Genomic DNA, 19,206 nt, shown 5'->3' with positions numbered 1-19,206 from the left:
TTGAAGAACAGACACGCTGGCAGGAAGACCAGGCACGCCGTCAAGAAGAACAGACAAGACAAATGATTGAAGAACAGACACGCCGGCAGGAAGATCAGGCACGCCGTCAAGAAGAACAGACAAGACAAATGATGGAAGAACAGGCACGCCGTCAAGAATAACAGGCACGCCAAATGATTGAAGAACAGACACGCCGGCAAGAAGAACAGGCACGCCGTCAAGAAGAACAGGCACGACAAATGATGGAAGAACAGGCTCAGACACGTCGCATGATAGAGGAGCAGGCACGACGTATCGGAGAAAAACTTTGTGACCTGAAAATACAGGTAGATAAAAAGATCGAGAATTTGGAATCTGATATGGATTGTAAGCTATCCAAGCAGGATAAACGTATCCTTGGAATAGAAAATGAAATCCAATGCCTGAAGACCACTGGTGTTGTCACGACTGTAACACCACCTGGAAATCTGAAAGTGCTTCCCTTTGATGGTACATCTTCTTGGGGCGCGTACAAGCTGCAGTTTGAGACTGTAGCAGAGTCAAACGGGTGGACTGACGATCAAGCTGTTACCGCCCTTATTCTGGGACTGCGAGACGAAGCCCACTCTTTAGGTAAGGTAAGGTGACGTTGAAGCAACTGCTAGATGCCCTGGAATCACGGTATGGACACGCACATTTAGACCACGTTTACAAGGCTCAATTGAAGGATAGAATACAGCAGACAAATGAAAGTTTGCAAAAATGGGGACTTGAAATAGAGAAGCTGGTAAGGAAGGCCTACGCATCCTCACCAGATGTTGGTTCAAGCTTTTGTCGACGGTATTCGAGACCGTGAAATTCGAATGGCTGTGAACCTCGGTCACCATAAGGACCTTAAGGATGCTCTTGCCCATGCGTCGGAAGTGGAAGCATTTTGCAAGGATCATCGACCTACTTGCATTAGGGCTGTCATGGAAAAACCAAGTTCCCAACGTGGACCCACCTGTTACCTCTGTGGGGAAATAGGGTATATGAGGTTTTCATGCCCTAAAAGAGATCTCAGAGGCGAAATAAAGACTAGACGTGGGGAACCCGAAACAGCGGGTGTGACTGTCGCTGAACAGCAGCAGGGAAACGAGTAGAAGCCAGGACCATGGGGCGGGTGCTGGCCGGTTCTGTAAGGAAGGCCCCAAAAGTTATGATCACTCAAACTCAGGATGGCAATACCATTGTTATCGACGGAGAAGTAAACGGATGTAGGTGTGAGTTAACCCTTGATACTGGAGCTTCCCGGACAGTAATTAGATACCAACTTCTGAAGTCATTTTACAAAAGCCTTTCTGGTGGAAATGTATAGCTCCTTACAGCTACTGGTCAGCACATAACCGTACGAGGGGAAGGTATCGCTACCTTCAAGATTGGGAGAAGATCATACAGACATAAGGTGGTTATTGCTGACATCGTGGATGATTGTATTATCGGTTTAGACTTCATGAAGCATTACAACTGTAAGATTGACTTGGAGAACGGCACGTTCAAGTGTAGAGATGAGTTAGTTTCCCTAAAAGGTACATAATACATTGAAGGGGGGGGTATGATGTCTATAGATCCATCACTGAAAATAGTACAGTCAGTAAACAACGAGATATAGTTCAAGAAGTATTAGAGGGCTGTAAGGAAACCTTGTCGAAAGGAGAAATGTTGAAAGCAAAGGAACTATTGAAGTCATTTTCAGACATGTTTGCTACACACGATGGAGATCTAGGAAGGACAGGTGTAGTTAAACATCGAATTGAGACCGGACCGGAACCGAAAGACCGGTACGTTTGCGACCGCGACGAGTACCTGTCGCATATGAAAAAAATATAAATAAGATGATTGCGGAAATGTCAAACCATAATGTCATCGAATCATCTTCCAGCCCTTGGTGCTCTCCAGTAGTTTTAGTCAAGAAAAAGGCTAACAGTTTAAGGTTCTGCGTCGACTACCGTCGTCTTAACGATATCACAAAGAAGGACAGTTACCCCTTACCTAGAATAGATGACACCTTGGATACCTTAAGTGGGGCAAAATGGTTTACAACTTTAGACTTGAAAAGTGGCATAACTGAAGTTATGCCGTTTGGGCTTTGCAATGCGCCTGAAAGACTAATGGAGAAAGTACTGTCAGGACTGATAGGACAAGCCTGCTTAGTGTACCCTGATGATGTAGTCATCCTTGGGAGAAATTTTGAAGATCACATACGGAATCTGCAACGGGTGCTCACCAGACTCCATAAAGCCAACCTGAAATTAAGTCCAAAGAAATGTTTATTTTTTAAAAGAGAAGTGAGCTACTTGAGTCACATTATATCGCAGGACGGAGTTCGAACAGATCCCGAGAAGATACTTGCGGTGAAGGAATGGCCAGTACCAGTACCAGGCCAAAATTTCGCGGATATGCAAAACCTCTTCACAGACTCACCGAAGAGAAGAGGAAATTCACATGGGATGGAGAGTGTGAAGTTGCATTTAATGAGCTCAAGAACCGACTATGTGAGAGATACTAGGCTACCCGGAACATGATGGCGAATATGTGGTAGATACAGATGCCAGTGGAATTGGCATCGGAGGTGTACTATCACAGGTAAAAGGTGAGCGCGAGGAAGTAATAGCCTACTTCAGAAAGTCGTTATCGAAACCAGAACGAAACTACTGTGTCACTCGGAGGGAACTACTGGCTGTTGTGAAGACGCTGCAGCATTTCAGTAAATACTTACTAGGTCGCAAGTTCCGTCTTAGAACAGATCATGCTGCATTAAAATGGCTACTTCAGTTCAAGAACCCAGAAGGACAAGTGGCTCAATGGATCGAACAATTGCAAGAGTATGACTTTGCTACTGAACATCGCAAGGGTAGAGCGCACGGGAACGCAGATGCATTGTCTCGTAGGCCATGTGAGGAGTCTTCCTCACATGTAAACATTGTACAAGACACGAAGGTAGAGAGGTTGCCCATGTGAGGATACTAAGAACGGATACCATTAGTCCAGATTGGTGTGGTAAATTAATTCAGGAAGAGCAACAACAAGACTCTGACATTAAACCAATTCTGGACTGGATAAAATCTTCAGCTATAAAGCCGCGATGGAATGATGTTGCATCTACTAGCACCACGATCAAGAGTTACTGGGCTCAATGGGATAGCTTAGTTCTCCATAATAGGGTGTTATGTCGTAAATGGGAAAACGCTGGAGATGCATCTCATCTACAGTTAGTTGTGCCAAGATCCGAGATTCGCAACATATTGGAAATGTTTCATGACGGCTCATCAGGCGGACACTTAGTTGTAAGAATGACTCGTTTGAAAATTAAAGAGAGATTTTATTGGATACATTGCCGCGAAGATGTAGAAGACTGGATTCGAAAATGTAAAGCTTGTGCAGCTTTTAAAGGCCCACAGTCGAGAACTAGAGCGAGTATGAAGAAATACAATGTCGGAGCATGGGAGAGCATAGCACAACTGCTAGTCAACACATAGCTGGACCATTTCCGTTAACAGAAAAAGGAAATAAGTACATCATGGTTGTTATGGATTATTTTACGAAGTGGCCCGAAGTATTCCCTATTCCCAATCAAGAGGCAGTTACAGTAGCTCGTTCGTTAAGCCAATCGATAAGTCGTTCACATAAATCGATTGGCTCCTATAAAGGATGTAATGATGCTCGGGACGAGCATGTCTAAGGAGGGGGTAGTGTTACGAAGACGGGTCGACTGCAATGTTTCTAGATTTTTCCACTAGTTAGAGAACTTTTCAGCAGGCAGTAATATGATTTCTGACCGTTTCAGGTGAGGGTCAATCACATATTAGAAAATTGTAATTTCCATAATGTTACCCTAGTTTTCAGGAAGCTGAAACCTTTTTTCAGTCGGTTTCTGAACATGTGTAGTAGAGTGGCACATTTTTCAGGAGACCCGTTCTCAGGCGTTTTCAGGCCTAGATTAGTCCTTCCCTTTGATGAAGGAATATTCTAGACCAAACTTTCTAGGTGTGAGACAAGGACGAAATGATACGAGAGAGAGAGAGAAGATCAGAACTTTCTCGAAACTAGACTGAGCACTCTAGAACGCCGTACGACAAGGATGGAGCAACGTGCGAAAGAGACAAAGAGTGCGGACGTTCTAGAATTGTGCAATCGCTACTCAGTAGCAAGCCCGCCTAGAGAGTTCTCGAATATTGTTTAGAATTATTCCCAGGGATATATAAGCGAGCCGAAACGCGACTAGTCACCCTTAGTTTTGAATGCGATAACAAGAGAGGAACACCGAAGCGATAAAGTGCGAATAAAGTGATTACAAGTGATAAAGTGTGCATAAGTGAAGTAATTAGTGATTGTTTTGTGTGTGTAATTAGTGCATCTCTGCGATTAATTTGTGTTCATAAATTCCTCGTTGATTACCAAGAAATAAACCCTTGAAGAAATCTACGGCATTTTCTATCCGATCCCCTAGCTCGTAACAATATAAAGAACGTTTACACTCGCGTTGGTACCGATCGTGGTAGTGGAAAGTCTACTAAGTCGGACAATAGATATATTTTTATTTATTAACTCTTCGTTACATTGCAATATATTAAAAAAATTACATAATTAAATCAAAAGGAGGGCAACTGGCGGCCTTATCGCTTTCGAGCGATCTCTTCCAGGCAACCACTGTGAGTAAGGAAAAAATGTATTAAATTACATAAGATAGGCAAGATTTTTGTTATTATAAAAGTTTTATTTAACTTAATTTTCTTAGTTTTTAATTACTTCCATTCTAGTATTAGAGACACACATTCATAATCTAATCAACATACAGTTTTCACTTCACAACGAATATATACATTTTTAAATTCGTATCATCATTTACGTAGAATGACCGACATTAGTATTTTTTAAAATACTCTACAGGTATTGAAAAATTCTTGTTTTCAAGAAGGTAATAGAAGAATTTATTTCATCAGTCTAGAGATTTTTACGAAGAGAGAATTTGTAAAACTTCCCTAAAAACAACATTTGACGTAGTTTTATTTTGTGGCAACAAAATAAATTCATGTTTTGGAGTTCCTACTCGGGATAGGCCAACATACAATTGCCCATGGGTAAAACATTATTTTTGTAGATATTCATACGTTCTATAATACTGTACAACATTTTTTTGTACTATCATCAATAGTTTCCACAGCCCACGCGATGTCAGGTTTTTTATGGATTTTTTTTTGACATTATTGTTAGGGATTCCTATTTTTGTAATATAATGTAATAACACCTATGTCAGTCAGTTAATATGTAGCTTTCTAATGGTGAAAGAATTTTTGAAATAGGTCCAGTAGTTTTTTTGAGAAAACGTTACAAGCATACAAAAAAACACAAATGTTTTCTTCTTTATAATATTATAGCGTAGATCTATAGTATAGATCTTGGCCTAGTATTACATCTCTTTTTTCTAGCTCTATTAAATAAATCATTAGAGAAATTCATTTAAAACATAAACATGTTGATACCAACAGGCTATTAGCATATATTTGTAATAAAAAAGGAAAAATAAAAATATGACATAACGAAAAACACAATCGTTGTGCACTTCTAAGGGAAGGTTTAATCTCGTTACGATGGGGATTTAAAAGTGAAACGTTTTAATTGGGAAAAATCATTTTTCAGTTTTCAACTTGTATTGAAACCACACATATCAATGTTTTGTAGGATTGTAAAAATAAGTCGGCGGAAATTTGACCTTGTAGCTCAGATTTCTTGTTCAGTTTCCCGGTTTACATTACACATTTAATGCAGTGTTCTATCTTTAGCGAATAGATTATGTAAATTAAATGCCCAGATACTTAATAAATTAACATAATTCAAAAAAGGATGTGAATTGTACAATCATCGTAGGTCAAGTGACATGAGTAGACAGATTTGTATGAAGAATCTTCAAGCGCCGGATGTGGGTGACGGCAATTTTCCCGCGATGGTGTTTTGGCGTAATATTTCCGCAGGCGTTAAGTCTGAACATACAGTATGTTTTACAGTTTGTACACAACAATTACCAAAAACAAATATACTAGGGTCTAATGGTATCGTAATCAGTAGTTTTTGCTAGAACACAACTGTTTTTGGATGTAAGATTTGCAGTAGTTAGTATCTAGTATTTTCATTTATTACGACAATTTATTTCTAGTTAATTAGTTGTTTTTCTAAGATCTTATTAGGCTAAGTTAAGGTTGCATTATCAACAATCTCTTTTTAAAGGCTGAGGTGTTTCCTTAATTTGTTTTTATAAGTTTATAATAAGGCCCATTGTTTTATTTGTTTTTCTATTGAGTTAGTCGCTATGATGTCGTAGCGTCGATGATGTAGCGACATCTACATTCTTACAAATCACCGCCATGACGTCATACCGTGAAACTCGCTACCGCCGAGTTCAGCCATTTAGGTCTATTCCATCTTCTAAAACAGTCCGATCTGATCTGTCTAGGTCCATCAGGCCAACAGTGACATTCATTCCCAATCAATACAATCTTTAATTAGCGCCTGTATACCCCACGGCCGAAGAGTCTCTGGTCCAAAGGGAACAAAATTAGGACCAACAAATTTGGAAGAAAAACTCTCATATTTGAGCCGCTTAAAAAATATCTTAAGAATAAAATTTCCCAATGATTTTAAAGCTTTTCATTGTTACAGCTAACACTAGCTGGAGATGCCAAAATGTGCACATGGATTCATGAACATCAAGTAGACTGGATTCACAAGGCACCAGCGTTAATTGGTCTTGCGCTCAACTTATTTTTCTTAATAAGAATTATGTGGGTGAGTATTTGCCTACACCGACCGAAAAGTTTTACCCAAAACATTATGATTTGAATTAATTGGACCAATCCACAGATAAATTTTATGAATTCCAAAAAAAAAGTGTACTGTTGTAAGCAAAATATTGTTAATTAAAATATTGTAAATACTGACGTTGAGTAAACTTAAAATGATCTCTCTTTCTTTTTTTTATCCATTGAGCAATTTATACGTATAAAGCTATGCAAATGAAACTATTCACAAATAACACAATTACCGTCTTCTCGCCCATTTACTTAAGTTATATGTAGGTATAAATCTGATCTAAGATTGTAGCATCATTAATTTATGAAATATTTTCCTCAGGTACTAATCACGAAGCTGCGTTCAGCGAATACTCTCGAAACTGAGCAGTACAGAAAAGCGACGAAAGCGCTTTTAGTGCTGATTCCACTTCTGGGCATCACCAATCTGCTTGTACTCTGTGGACCAAGTGATGACTCATGGTTCGCCTATGCCTTCGACTATAGTAGGGCGCTAATGCTCTCCACACAGGTGAGCAATATACTGTGTTGTAAAAAGACAAAATCGATTAATTTTTCAAGAATTCATTTTATATTTCATCATCGGATGTCGAGGCAGAATACGAAATTCCAATTCCACCCGTATCCTCTCGACGTCAAAGTATTTCCGAACTAATTCGACTTAGTGTCCTCCAAGAAAACAGCGTACCAATTATTATAAGGCCGGCAGTGCGCTTGCGAGCCTTCTGGTAATGTAAGTGCCCATGGGCGGCGGTTTCACTTAACATCAGGTGAGCCTCCTGACCGTTTGCCTCCTACTACATAAAAATAAACACCACTACTATACGTATTCGCATGTCTTTTCGCAGCCGTGTACAAATTAATTTCAGAAATCCATAAACTATAACGCTGTGCAATTATTTAATGAACTACTGTCAAATTCGCAATATTTACATATTTAAAAGGACATTAAAGCCCAGAAGACTAAAATTACGAAATTAAAACTGTCTGATCGCAACGTGCAATACGTATCATGATAAATATATATTTTTTACAAACCAATCTAAGCCATGAGGGTAGGGAAATATTATGTTAGTTTTGTCAAGTTACGCTATGAGGCTTTCCTGGCATGAAAGCAATCAAAGGTAAGTAAGGTTTTGTGAATTATTTGTAACACAAACAAAGACTTTAAAAGAAAACACATCAGTGGGCTGAGTACTTGAGTGTTCTTTTCAAAAGGCTTAGAATTCATAATTATAAGAAAGTAATCTTTTTTGCTTGGCTTTTTAGTTGTTTACGAAGCCATTGTATTTTTCATTATAATTGAGATAGACTCACTTGAAATTGAATATATGACTCAAATAAAGGATCCAACAATTCTAAAGATTCCAACAAATAAACATGTATAAAAATAATAGACAACTTATTTACTATACTTTTTTAACTAATATTCACAGCGTATACACAATTTGACAGAGTATTTTATTCAAAAGGATACTTTAGCAAATAATACACGATAATATTGAAAACAATTATTTCTAAGCAAACATTAATTTGTATTATATAAATGGAAACCGCTAAAATCTGTTCGTGACGTTGAAAATGCTTATTCAACATTAAATAGGCGTCTGCTTTTGACGGATTGATCAAATTAGACAGAGATCTTAATCATTGTACGACTATTATGAAATTATTGTTTATAACTATGGGTATTCAATTACAACTTCTTACGAAAGAAAATCTACTGACACTTGACACAAATTGAATTTAGAATTCGAATATTTCTTTATCTATGGTTAATCAAGTGCCAGTGATTGAATGTCTTCGATGGTTAATAATTATTTTAGACCCACGGATGGAGATACTTTTTCTATTTTAATTTTTTTGTAATCCCAATGTTACTAGAACTAAAAGTCTTCTATACTTACCTACGGCTCGCATATCTGCTATTTTTAATGTTCCAGTGAATAGGCTATCTCGCTCTTACAACTTAATTACTAACATTGATGAAATATTGATATACAAGTCTTACCGTAACTTTGTTTATTGTATTATTATATTTACATGCTCTTAATCAGCTTAAGTTTCTATTTAGTTTTAGTTTTTTTTTAGTTAGATTGTGTCATCGCAATGTATGTATACTGTATATTGCCGGATAAAAACAGAGTATCCGTTTCGAATAGAGACTCTTGGGCCGTGGGGTTCAAGTGCAGAGGCGCTTATTAAAGATTTAAGTTGGTACCTGGTAGATAGTACCGGTCAACGTATAAGTATCGCAATACAGCGAGGAAATGCTACCAGCGTTACGGCGCTTCCACGGGGACCAAACCATTAAGATTTTCTTTTTATGAATTTTTAATTATTTTTATGATTACTATGTAGATTAATAAAATGGTAACAATATATTTTCCCTCCTAAATCATACCAATTTACATATTCTAATAATACCGTTTATAAAAACTTACCTCTCAATTTACAGTTAATATAAAACGGACCATAGATAACAGTTAACCAATACAGCAGTGACAGTGCAGCAGTTGTTTATGGAATCTTTACGATTCGTAAACAATAATACTCCCAGGATGGCTTTACAGAATTTTTAATTTTGCTAATTAAATTCATTTCCTCTACCTTTACAAATCTCTTTAAAGAACAATTGTGTTGTCGTGCAACTGCACTGAAAATGTCGGGGATTTTCTTACTTAGAAAAAGTAATTGAAGAGTGAACTAATTGAATCGCAAGTTGAGCACGACATCGAGAAAATGGAACTTGGACGTCAATGTTCTTAAGAGAAATAAGTGATCGTCTTTTTTCATCACAGTGTGAACTCAATTCGATGGCAATAGAAGAATGTGTGTGTGTTAAAAGTAAAAGTACTAAATCGTCCATTTAATTATTTCTAGATGACCCGGTAAACAATATTTTCTGAAGGCAAGGCTATAACGTGACAATTTCTTCTTTCTACCAAACAAACGACATTAAATAGTTCCCAGCTATGAACAGTTTTTATTGGAAAATTCAATTCTTGTTTCTAGTATTTTCCTTTACTTATTATTTATGTTTTCCATCGTTTAAACCTTCTCTGAGCTTTCACAAATATTTCGAGATAATAATTGGTCCAGCCATTTTCGAGTTTTAGGGAAACGAACAGCAATTCATTTTTATATATACAAATAGATAAGGCGTAATCTGTAATTTTCATTTATGCAATTTTTCCATTCGTAACTGAATAATGTAATTGCAACTTAATGTTTTACTAAACCATAGACAAAATCCCTATTATTTTTAAGATAAGTTTAAGGAGCAGGCAGCGTCCTCATTCAAGTTATCTTAAAGGCTGTTAAGTTTTCTTTTCCTTATTCTCTCCAGGGGTTTACAGTTGCGTTGTTCTACTGCTTTATGAACACGGAAGTCCGGCATGCGATTCGGTACCATGTGGAGAGGTGGAAAACTGGACGAACGATTGGCGGGGGAAGGAGAAGGGGGGCGTCCTACTCTAAGGATTGGTCTCCAAGGTCAAGGACGGAGAGCATTCGGTAAGTATTTCTGATAGTCTTGTTTATTATGTCGCCCCCTACTTTATTAAGTAGAAGGAGCACATTTTGTATAACAAAAAGTTTAAGAGGAATCCCTTGGTAACATTGCATGCATACATTAGTCGAGCTTTTGAATAATGAATGTCAACTATTAACCCCAATTATTACACCTCTATCCACGCAATAATTCCCCATTACATGTATAATTTATTGTGGGGTAATACTTTTCAGGGACAAGTAAGTCAAATGGTGTTCGGATTTTGGCAGATTTGGGCAGATTTGGGAATTTTGTATGTAATCCTAAGATTATTATTTAGTATTTTGAATACGATTACTCCCATGTACTAACGACAGCCATGCACATAGGACAAACATAATACTTTCTACATAGTATTGTCTTTTATTAACATAGCTTTTACACATTTAAAGAAAACATTGTGTTGAGTATACCTATATTGAATATTTGTCTATAGTCTGTCAGTATAGGACAGTGTTGGCATAGTGACTCTCATCCCTGAGGTCGTAGGTTCGATCCACGAATGAACTTTCTGTATATATACGCAATTAAAATTCGTTCGAACGGTGAAGGAAAAAAATCGTGAGAAAACCGGCTTATCCTAGACCCAAAAAGTCAGGCACAGGAAGCTGATGCCTACTTGAATATTGGCAAATGATCATGAAACAAATACAAAAATATGTGGCCCAGACCAGTTTTAGTTTAGTGTATAGAACATAATTTCAAATTCGCATCTTGATACGATTATTTACCTTAACGTATAATCATTTAAAAATCGCGTAAACCTGTACACTCAGTAAGTATCAGCTCAAAGTCAATATCCGATCACCATTTGACCAGTAATAAATTGTATCCGATCGAAGCCTTTAACAAATATATATACATGTTGGTATTTTAAATTGTAGTAGAAATAAGGATTCTATAACCATAAACTGTAGAAGTTATGCATGTTTACCATAGCTTAAGGATATCCACCCAAAATTCATGTTTGATCATCAATTTCTCTTCACTAGGCTCACCGTTTGAACGTGGCCATTGGATATGCATTTATGAAGAGGCGCCATCGTGGATTTAGATTATATTTTGTTAATTTGTTATTATAATAAATTTGATGTAAACGCTTTTTTATCTTTTATTTTTCGCTTTATGCATGATGCTTCATATCACCTATTTTAATTTTAAATGTCCAAACGAACGCTACACATACGAAACTAGACATTTCTATTGAATGGGAATTGTTTGACAAATTTTACCTTTCTATTTATTTGCAGAAGATGAATTCAATGTAGATACGTACATTATATGTTTATAATATGTTGTACGAGGTCAGAGATTAATAAAACTTTTTTTATATAGTCTAACAAGTAAAATATGGGACAGATTATATAGCCAGCCTTCAAAACGGGAATCAGCTGCGTCTGAGACGACTACCACAACGTTATTGGTACCTAGGACATCGCTGGCTCCTCACTACGACACTAAGCACTTACATGCCGTAAGTGTAACTTAACATTAGTTTGTAACTAAAATCGTAAGTCACTTATCTCAATGGTATACTATTAGAGAGAGTAAATTTCGTTACCTCGCATGTTATAGAGCAAAAATGCTTCGGCGGTTTGCTCGGTGTTTGCAAGAGGCCAAAAATTACGCTTCTTAGAGGATATTGAACATCATTTCATGCCTGCAGCCTGAGGACTTGCTACACAAAAAAAGTCATACGTGTTTGTGTTCAGTTCAATAATGAGTTCAGAATGTTGATAGGGCTCTCTTGCTATTGCAGTGCGTCTACAATCTATGGTTGTGCAGGTATTTTTACGCCACGATGCGTAAGCGATCTGTAAATCAAAGCCGCGAGCGGGGGAGCGCTAACAGTATGCTGTCGATAGCGGGAAGTCTGGATGGGTGGGATGGAATCCCTTACATGAGTCATTGCAATGGACTGCATGTGACCTTTATTTTTATGATTTAATATACTCTAAGCTAACCTACTAATAGATAATTTTATTTATGATCACAATCTTGATATGTCGGTAACGTCATTTTATTTCTTGTTTTATTAACACTATTAAAACCATTTTTTTTTAAATCTTGCAGGATTACATCACAAGTGGTAGCGCGAGCGGCGAGCAATCCCCCGTGTGAGGAGGGGGGCGGGAGAGGCGTTTGCGCACTTTGCCCGAAGAGGACGCTCCTCCCGCCTTAGATCACAAACAAATACCGTCCCTCAAAGGAACTCTAGATATATCATCTGTGGAAGTGTCTATTCCCGTCGATAATGATCTCAGATCGAAATGTTTTAATGGTCTATATGTGTTACCACTTGAGAATCAGTAGGTAATTTAATAACGTAATTAATTTAATTTAAAATAATTAGATGATTACATCTAGACTACAGTTGTTAAGTATTTAACTTTCATCGGTTAAGGGTCCTTAAACTGTAACTTCTTAACGTGATTCCAATCTCAATAATGAGTGTTTGTTCCGCGCGATTCCATAACAACAGTGCCACAGACATTAAAACAACTGCATCGAACTGGCATACGTTGGGCCGATTAAACCGGCGGTAAGGGTAGTTGCATAATACGCAAGAGTATCCATACAACGTATTGTTAATATTCTATAACATAGGATTAAATGATTGGGTTCTTGTTTGTTCTTTTTATATCCAAAGGTACGATTCCACCAAAATGGCTTGCAGCACATTTGTTTACAAACATTATGTGCAAAACTATATCAGAACATGAACTAAGCGCGTATTGCGTTTGGCTTCTGTCTCCACCGGCAATGCCGTGTGGAACTTTTGTGAGCGCACAGTATTTACAAACCTGTCCACTGAGAAGATTTTCTGCCGACAGTTCCTAATATGGTCAAAGTTATTCTTTCAAATTTACTTGGCATAGTGCGCGCACAATTAAATGTTCGCTCTGGTAGCGGAAGCAAGATTGAGTTCGGGAACAAGGAGTGTGTGCGCGTCGACACGTGTCCATTACTTGAACCGTGTCCGTACACAAGTGCACAGTTGTGCGCGAAGTTAGCTAAAATATTCGCGTACAATTTGTTATTGTGTGCTTGAGTGAGTCTACCAAAACAAACATTGATATACCGCACAGTTCCGCACACTGGTGGAATCAAACCTTATAAGGTACATTTCTCTGTATCAGTGAAGGTAGCTCTAAGCTCTTTGTTATTCAACGATTACATAATCACGAAATACCATCCTGTGGTATACCAAAGCATCGTCCCTCGTACTAAATAAATCAGCGATAGTTGTGGCAACTAATTCATGACAAGGGCGAGATCAATTCAACTAAACTATCGTTTTACTATTTATATTTACATATAGATTATATACACATTTGAATGTCACATATGCTACAGAGTTTAGTAGCCCTAACATATAGCGCTGTATTTAATTGATGTATTGAGGAACAAGATTACACATGTTACAAGAAGGACAATAAGATACTTATGTGTGTGTGTATGAAAGGCTATATATGTGTGAAAATAACATGAGAACTTAAGCAGCCCTAACCAGATCCATTCAACTTCCTCACAATCGAAGTAGTCCGCAATATCACAGCACACAACTCACAAGGCGACTCTTTGTATTGACGAAGTAGCATTTAATATAAATTTATATTTTATGATTAATTCCTACTCAGAGACGTTGTTTATGAGTTAAAGGTTACAAATTCACCTCAAATAGAATCAAAGATGCCGTTTTGAAGCATCTACTTGCACGTGAAATGTAAATACTAAAAATTCCGTTATTACTGTTGGTTTAAATTATGAAATTATTGATAATTGATAACTCTGAGTACCCAATGCAATACTTTATAAATGTTTTTTTTTGGAATATGTATAAATATATGTAAATATCTTTATGGTGGTTTTGGTGTCCCGTTACCTTTTAATGGAACTTCTCATATTTCTGCGTCTCGTTGATGGATTAAGGGAAATAGTTATCAACGTGTTTGCTTACCAGAACAATTTTTCACCGGGAATCTAACTAAGATCTTCCAGGTTAAAAGATAGTGGTTCAGTGTACAGCTTGAGGTTTCGATACATACACGATGTACAAATGAATTGAATATCATAAATATATTCTATATGTCTATGTAAAACTCGCTATTTTCTATGTTAATTACATAGAACTAACATTCATTGTATATAGTTAAAACATGAATGTTATAATTTACTTAATATGATATATTTTCGAGCGTTATATAACTCATAGTCTATAACAATTTTGTAATTTCCAAAAACAATACGTGAAAGCAAGAAATATAATAATAATTTATTTGAGTTAATTCATATTAGGATTTATCCTAGTTTCTCCGAAGCGAAAATGGAAAGATTTCAAGGAGTAAAACAAAATATACTATAACATTTAAAATCTATAAATATGTGTTGCTATGACAAGCAACTAATGATTCTGCGAATTTGTAAATAGAAATTATTCCTACACATTTGAAAGATAGCACGGCGTTCTCATTACTTTCAGCAGTGTCGGACTGGTTGCTTTAGCGAGGCTTGCGAGCTCTCATCTGAGGTCGTAGGTTCGAACCCCGGCTGTGTACAAATGGACTTTCTTTCTATGTGCGTGTTTAACATTCAATCGGTGAAGGAAAACATCGTGAGGAAACCAGCTTGCCTTGGGGCTAAACCCAAAAAGTCGACGGCTTGTGTCCGGATCACTTGGCTATTCGGGCTATTTGATCAAATTGACAAATGATCATAAAAAAAATACATCTGAATCCAGTGCAACTTATACATTTTTATTACTTTGAGAGATTATATAATTGGCTTCTTTCGCGGTAATTTTTTAGTATAAATTTCAACAATTTAAATTTAATATAAATTGAAATTATCGTACGAAACTAATTTAAACAAAATACCTCTTACATAACTGTGAATGTATCATAAAATATAGTCTATATAAAAAATATTTTATATGCTGTGTATAGCTTATGTAAGATCTGTATTAATGGGTAACAGTGTTTGTTATATAAGTGTTTGGTACTCAAAATATGGGTATTTTATGAATAAAGTAGAAGCTGATGTGAGTAAAAGAATAATTCATGCGTTTAATTGTGATTGATAACCTGACGTATAGGGTCGCGTATCAGGAGATGTTGCTGAACCAATCACAGCGAAACGAACGGAGCCACTACTTGGACTTTAATTTTATTAGAATCCCTTTTTTACCTTTTCCTGTATTACCACAGAGTGAACATGATTTCTCGATTTCTCCAAATCATGATACTCCAGTCTCAAAGGCCGGCAACACCCCCACTAAAACTAGGTGTCTATAGGCTGCGCTGACTGCCCTTTTTGGGCGTTCCGCAGGCTCGTTTGCCCCCCTATTATATAAAATAAATGATTTGCCATAATGATATTGTAGTAAAAAGAAGTGTAATAAAAGGTATAAAAAATAATATTGTTTGACTCCGTGTTTGCTAATTTTATTATTCCTGTCTATATGTTATGTATGTTTTATTAGTAAGTTTAACATTAGTTAAAAAAAAATAGATATATAGACTGAAGCGCAGCGTCCGCGGGATTATATATTGCAAACTTCCTATTTTCCAGATATGTAGAACATAAACTAAAATATCTCGGAAGGTAATTTGGCAAGCTTTAGAGAATCGCCAATTTTCATTTCGTAACACATTATAAAAACAACAAATGATTTACGACTCTGGCTAAATTATTTTTTGATTGCAAATTTAGATATAAAATATTGTAAAAATTATATTAACTAATGTATTGCCAATATCTAACAAATAAGAAAAAAATGGGAAACAAAACGCTATTTGCTAATAATTATTAGAGATATTCTGTAAAACAAATGGTTATTTAATTATGAATTCTAATTGTTGTCTTGTAAATACTCTAAGACCGTTGTATTTCCATATTTGTCGTGTGTGTCTATCACTTATAATTAAGATGTGTCCTAAAGAATAAAATCCTAAAACGTGATGTATATTTTGTTTGCGTTATATTAGAGTTTTTTTATAAGTCTTTAGTTATAATAACTTTTAAGAATGGATGTCTGGTGTGTAATACAAAAATTCAGTACGTAATTATAATTTATATATAGGTTTGAAATATTCAAATTATTAAATAAGACATCAGCGAATATAAATTACACTTTCGTTCATTTATATCTAGAACATACTAATATTGTAAGTTTAAAAACATTACTTAAAAGCAAAAATTATGTACTCTGAGTTCCTAACATATTGTTTATTTATATTTTCTATGCTTTGAATCATTAAAGTTCACTTCATCTCTGTAATCGCGATATTTATAACATTTCATACAATATGAATATATAAATGTTTGTATGTTTAATAAATATTTAAAATACAAGCTTTTCTATTTGTTTAATTACTCCTTCACTATTTATACTATTTATTTGTCTGAAAACAGTGAACCAGGCAACACAGCGAGCACAGTAAAATACAGTCATTAGTACGTAACGATGAAACAATCTCGCTAATAACTTTCAGGGACTTAGCATTTAATATTTTTACAAAGAAATTGGTGAAGACGATTTTTTGCTCCGACTTACCGGTTCCTCACAATATTTTCGGTACAAACAAGTAATTAGTCATATAGAAAAGAAAGGCTGTTATGATAAATGACTTTAGGGTTGGAACAAGGTTTTTACCTGTTTTAGTGGCGCTACAACCCTGTTGATTATGCCCTCATGCCTCATATTTCGTCTGCTTCTTTGATCGTTTTATTTTTATAGACAAGTTGCTAATAAGGTTTTGGTTGTCAACATGGTTCCTCACGATGTCTGAATTGCTACATATAACGATAAATCCACTGGTGCAAAGCTGTCATTCCAACGCAAGACCTCGGTTAAGAGTGGAGGGTTAAGCCACTAGGTCAACAATAATATATTTAAAAAATATAATAATTTTTGATCACATTATTGATAGGAATTCAAAACGTGTACAAAATGGAAAATTAACATTCCCATCTCGTCGCAGAGGTTATGCAAGTGTAATTACACTAAAGACGACATAATGTCAGCAATTTGTGGCTGACAATTACCACATATTGCAGTAATTAATTCAACTATACGTTACTAAACTAACAGCCGATATATACAGGTTCAGTTAACCATAACTTGCATGAATAAATTAACGTATATTGCTTAGAATCTCTATTTATTATATAGCTAAGTGGATAAACGATAAAAATATTTAATATCTATATTCTGGAACTATATTTTATCGAATATGAACCAGTTATTACCGAATACGAAAAAGCAGTAAATTCCAAACCCATTATATGGGGTTAGTGATTTTTATTTGTATTTCGCGCATAACGTTAGCCATACCGATTTTTATCTTTCATTAATGATCTGTAAAATCTGTTATCGAACTGTGTGTAGAGCCTTTATGTAATATGCAAAATTATTGTAAAATTTGTAATTACTTTAAAGCTTGCCGACGCTTGGCACACTGATACATTGGTATAAAGATAAAGAAACAAGTTAATGTAACAAACACTTATAAGCAAACACAACAACAAAGAGAAAACAAACACGATGAGAAATAAAAATCGATTTAAAAATTATATAAATTAAAGAAAAATTTAATGCAAGTTCAGACCTAGCTCGTTAATTAAAATGCTCAATCTGTATAGCAGTGAGTACCAACTTTTTCCCATAGACCGATTAGATCTTGATTCAAAACCCATTTCTCCAAATAATAACCTCGATGGACTAAATATGTACATTCTTTTAACGTCTAGGCCTAAGATTTCTGTATCTGTTTCATGATAATTTATCAATCTAATATGCGAGTAGGTGATCAGCCTTCGTGCCTGTCACACCCAGTCATTGAGTCTAGGACAAGCCTGTTTACATACGATGCTTTCCTTCTCCGAGCGGATATTAAATGCGCACATAGGAAGAAAATCCATTGGTGTATAGCATAGAGTCGCGCGGAGAAGCCACAACACTGCACTTATTATAGCGTATATCACTGCAGATAAGGAAATTTTAAGAGATATCATGAAAATTTATGTATTAAGTCTTAGATTAATTTATGAGTGAAGTAAATAACTGGAGCTCTTGCCTTTTGAATTCCATTATAATGGATTCTCGATTTCTTAGATTTGCATAGACCTTTGTTCACAGCTCTTGGGCAGGACAATGTATTTTGTTTTACGCTATAATAAATTAATTAAATAAAAAAATATTTTTTAAACAACCTATAAAACCAGATATTTACTACGTGAACTGATTTTCTATGACATCAGAGGATCCCAAAAGAATATACAGAAACGACAAACATGATAGGTGTTACGTGTACCCAATACGTAATTTTTTAATTATCATATTTTTACAATTTAATTTCGCCAGACCACCTTAATCATTATGCTTGTGCTATGCTTACACCATTATAGTGTGTATAATACATACATAAAATATAATAATAATAAAAAATAACTATGTCTGATGGAACATATCCTATCTATTGTTTTGATTAGTGTAATGAAAAGATTTTGTTATTATTTAAAAGGGAGCAAACCCTCACCTGATTTTAAGTACATACATTGCCAGAGGGCTCGCAAGTGCGTCGCCGGCATTTACCCTAAGTCGATTCGGTTCGCAAATACTTCAGAGCAGCAACAGCAGCTGGTTCCACATAGTATTGCGCGGCAGAAACTGCATTTAAAAAAACGTTCAGTTGTGGAACGTCGGACGTCGGGGCGATTCGGGTGGATTAACTGGTATTGAAGTGGTATTTGTCAAAATAATAAAAATTCCATATTGTGAGGAATGCACTGTTAACTTACAGTCTTTAATAAAAACAAATTCTTTGT

The 19,206-nt window shown here is 35.9% G+C and overlaps 1 protein-coding gene across 1 annotated transcript in view; it reads left to right on the top strand.

The window, feature by feature from the left end:
• The window catches only part of LOC123713314 (diuretic hormone receptor), a 29,958-nt gene extending 13,854 nt beyond the window's left edge, over positions 1-16,104 (top strand). The window contains exons 8-12 of the mRNA XM_045666917.1: positions 6,676-6,801; positions 7,147-7,335; positions 10,174-10,340; positions 11,713-11,851; positions 12,451-16,104. Coding sequence (XP_045522873.1) covers positions 6,676-6,801; positions 7,147-7,335; positions 10,174-10,340; positions 11,713-11,851; positions 12,451-12,498 — 669 coding nt within the window. The 3' untranslated portion in view covers positions 12,499-16,104. The remainder of the gene's footprint in view (positions 1-6,675; positions 6,802-7,146; positions 7,336-10,173; positions 10,341-11,712; positions 11,852-12,450) is intronic.
• Positions 16,105-19,206: the final 3,102 nt, after the last annotated feature.

Source organism: Pieris brassicae, chromosome 8 (genome assembly GCF_905147105.1).
Source record: "Pieris brassicae chromosome 8, ilPieBrab1.1, whole genome shotgun sequence".
NCBI classification, from domain to species: Eukaryota; Metazoa; Arthropoda; class Insecta; order Lepidoptera; family Pieridae; genus Pieris; species Pieris brassicae.
This window is presented reverse-complemented; position numbering and strand designations above follow the sequence as displayed.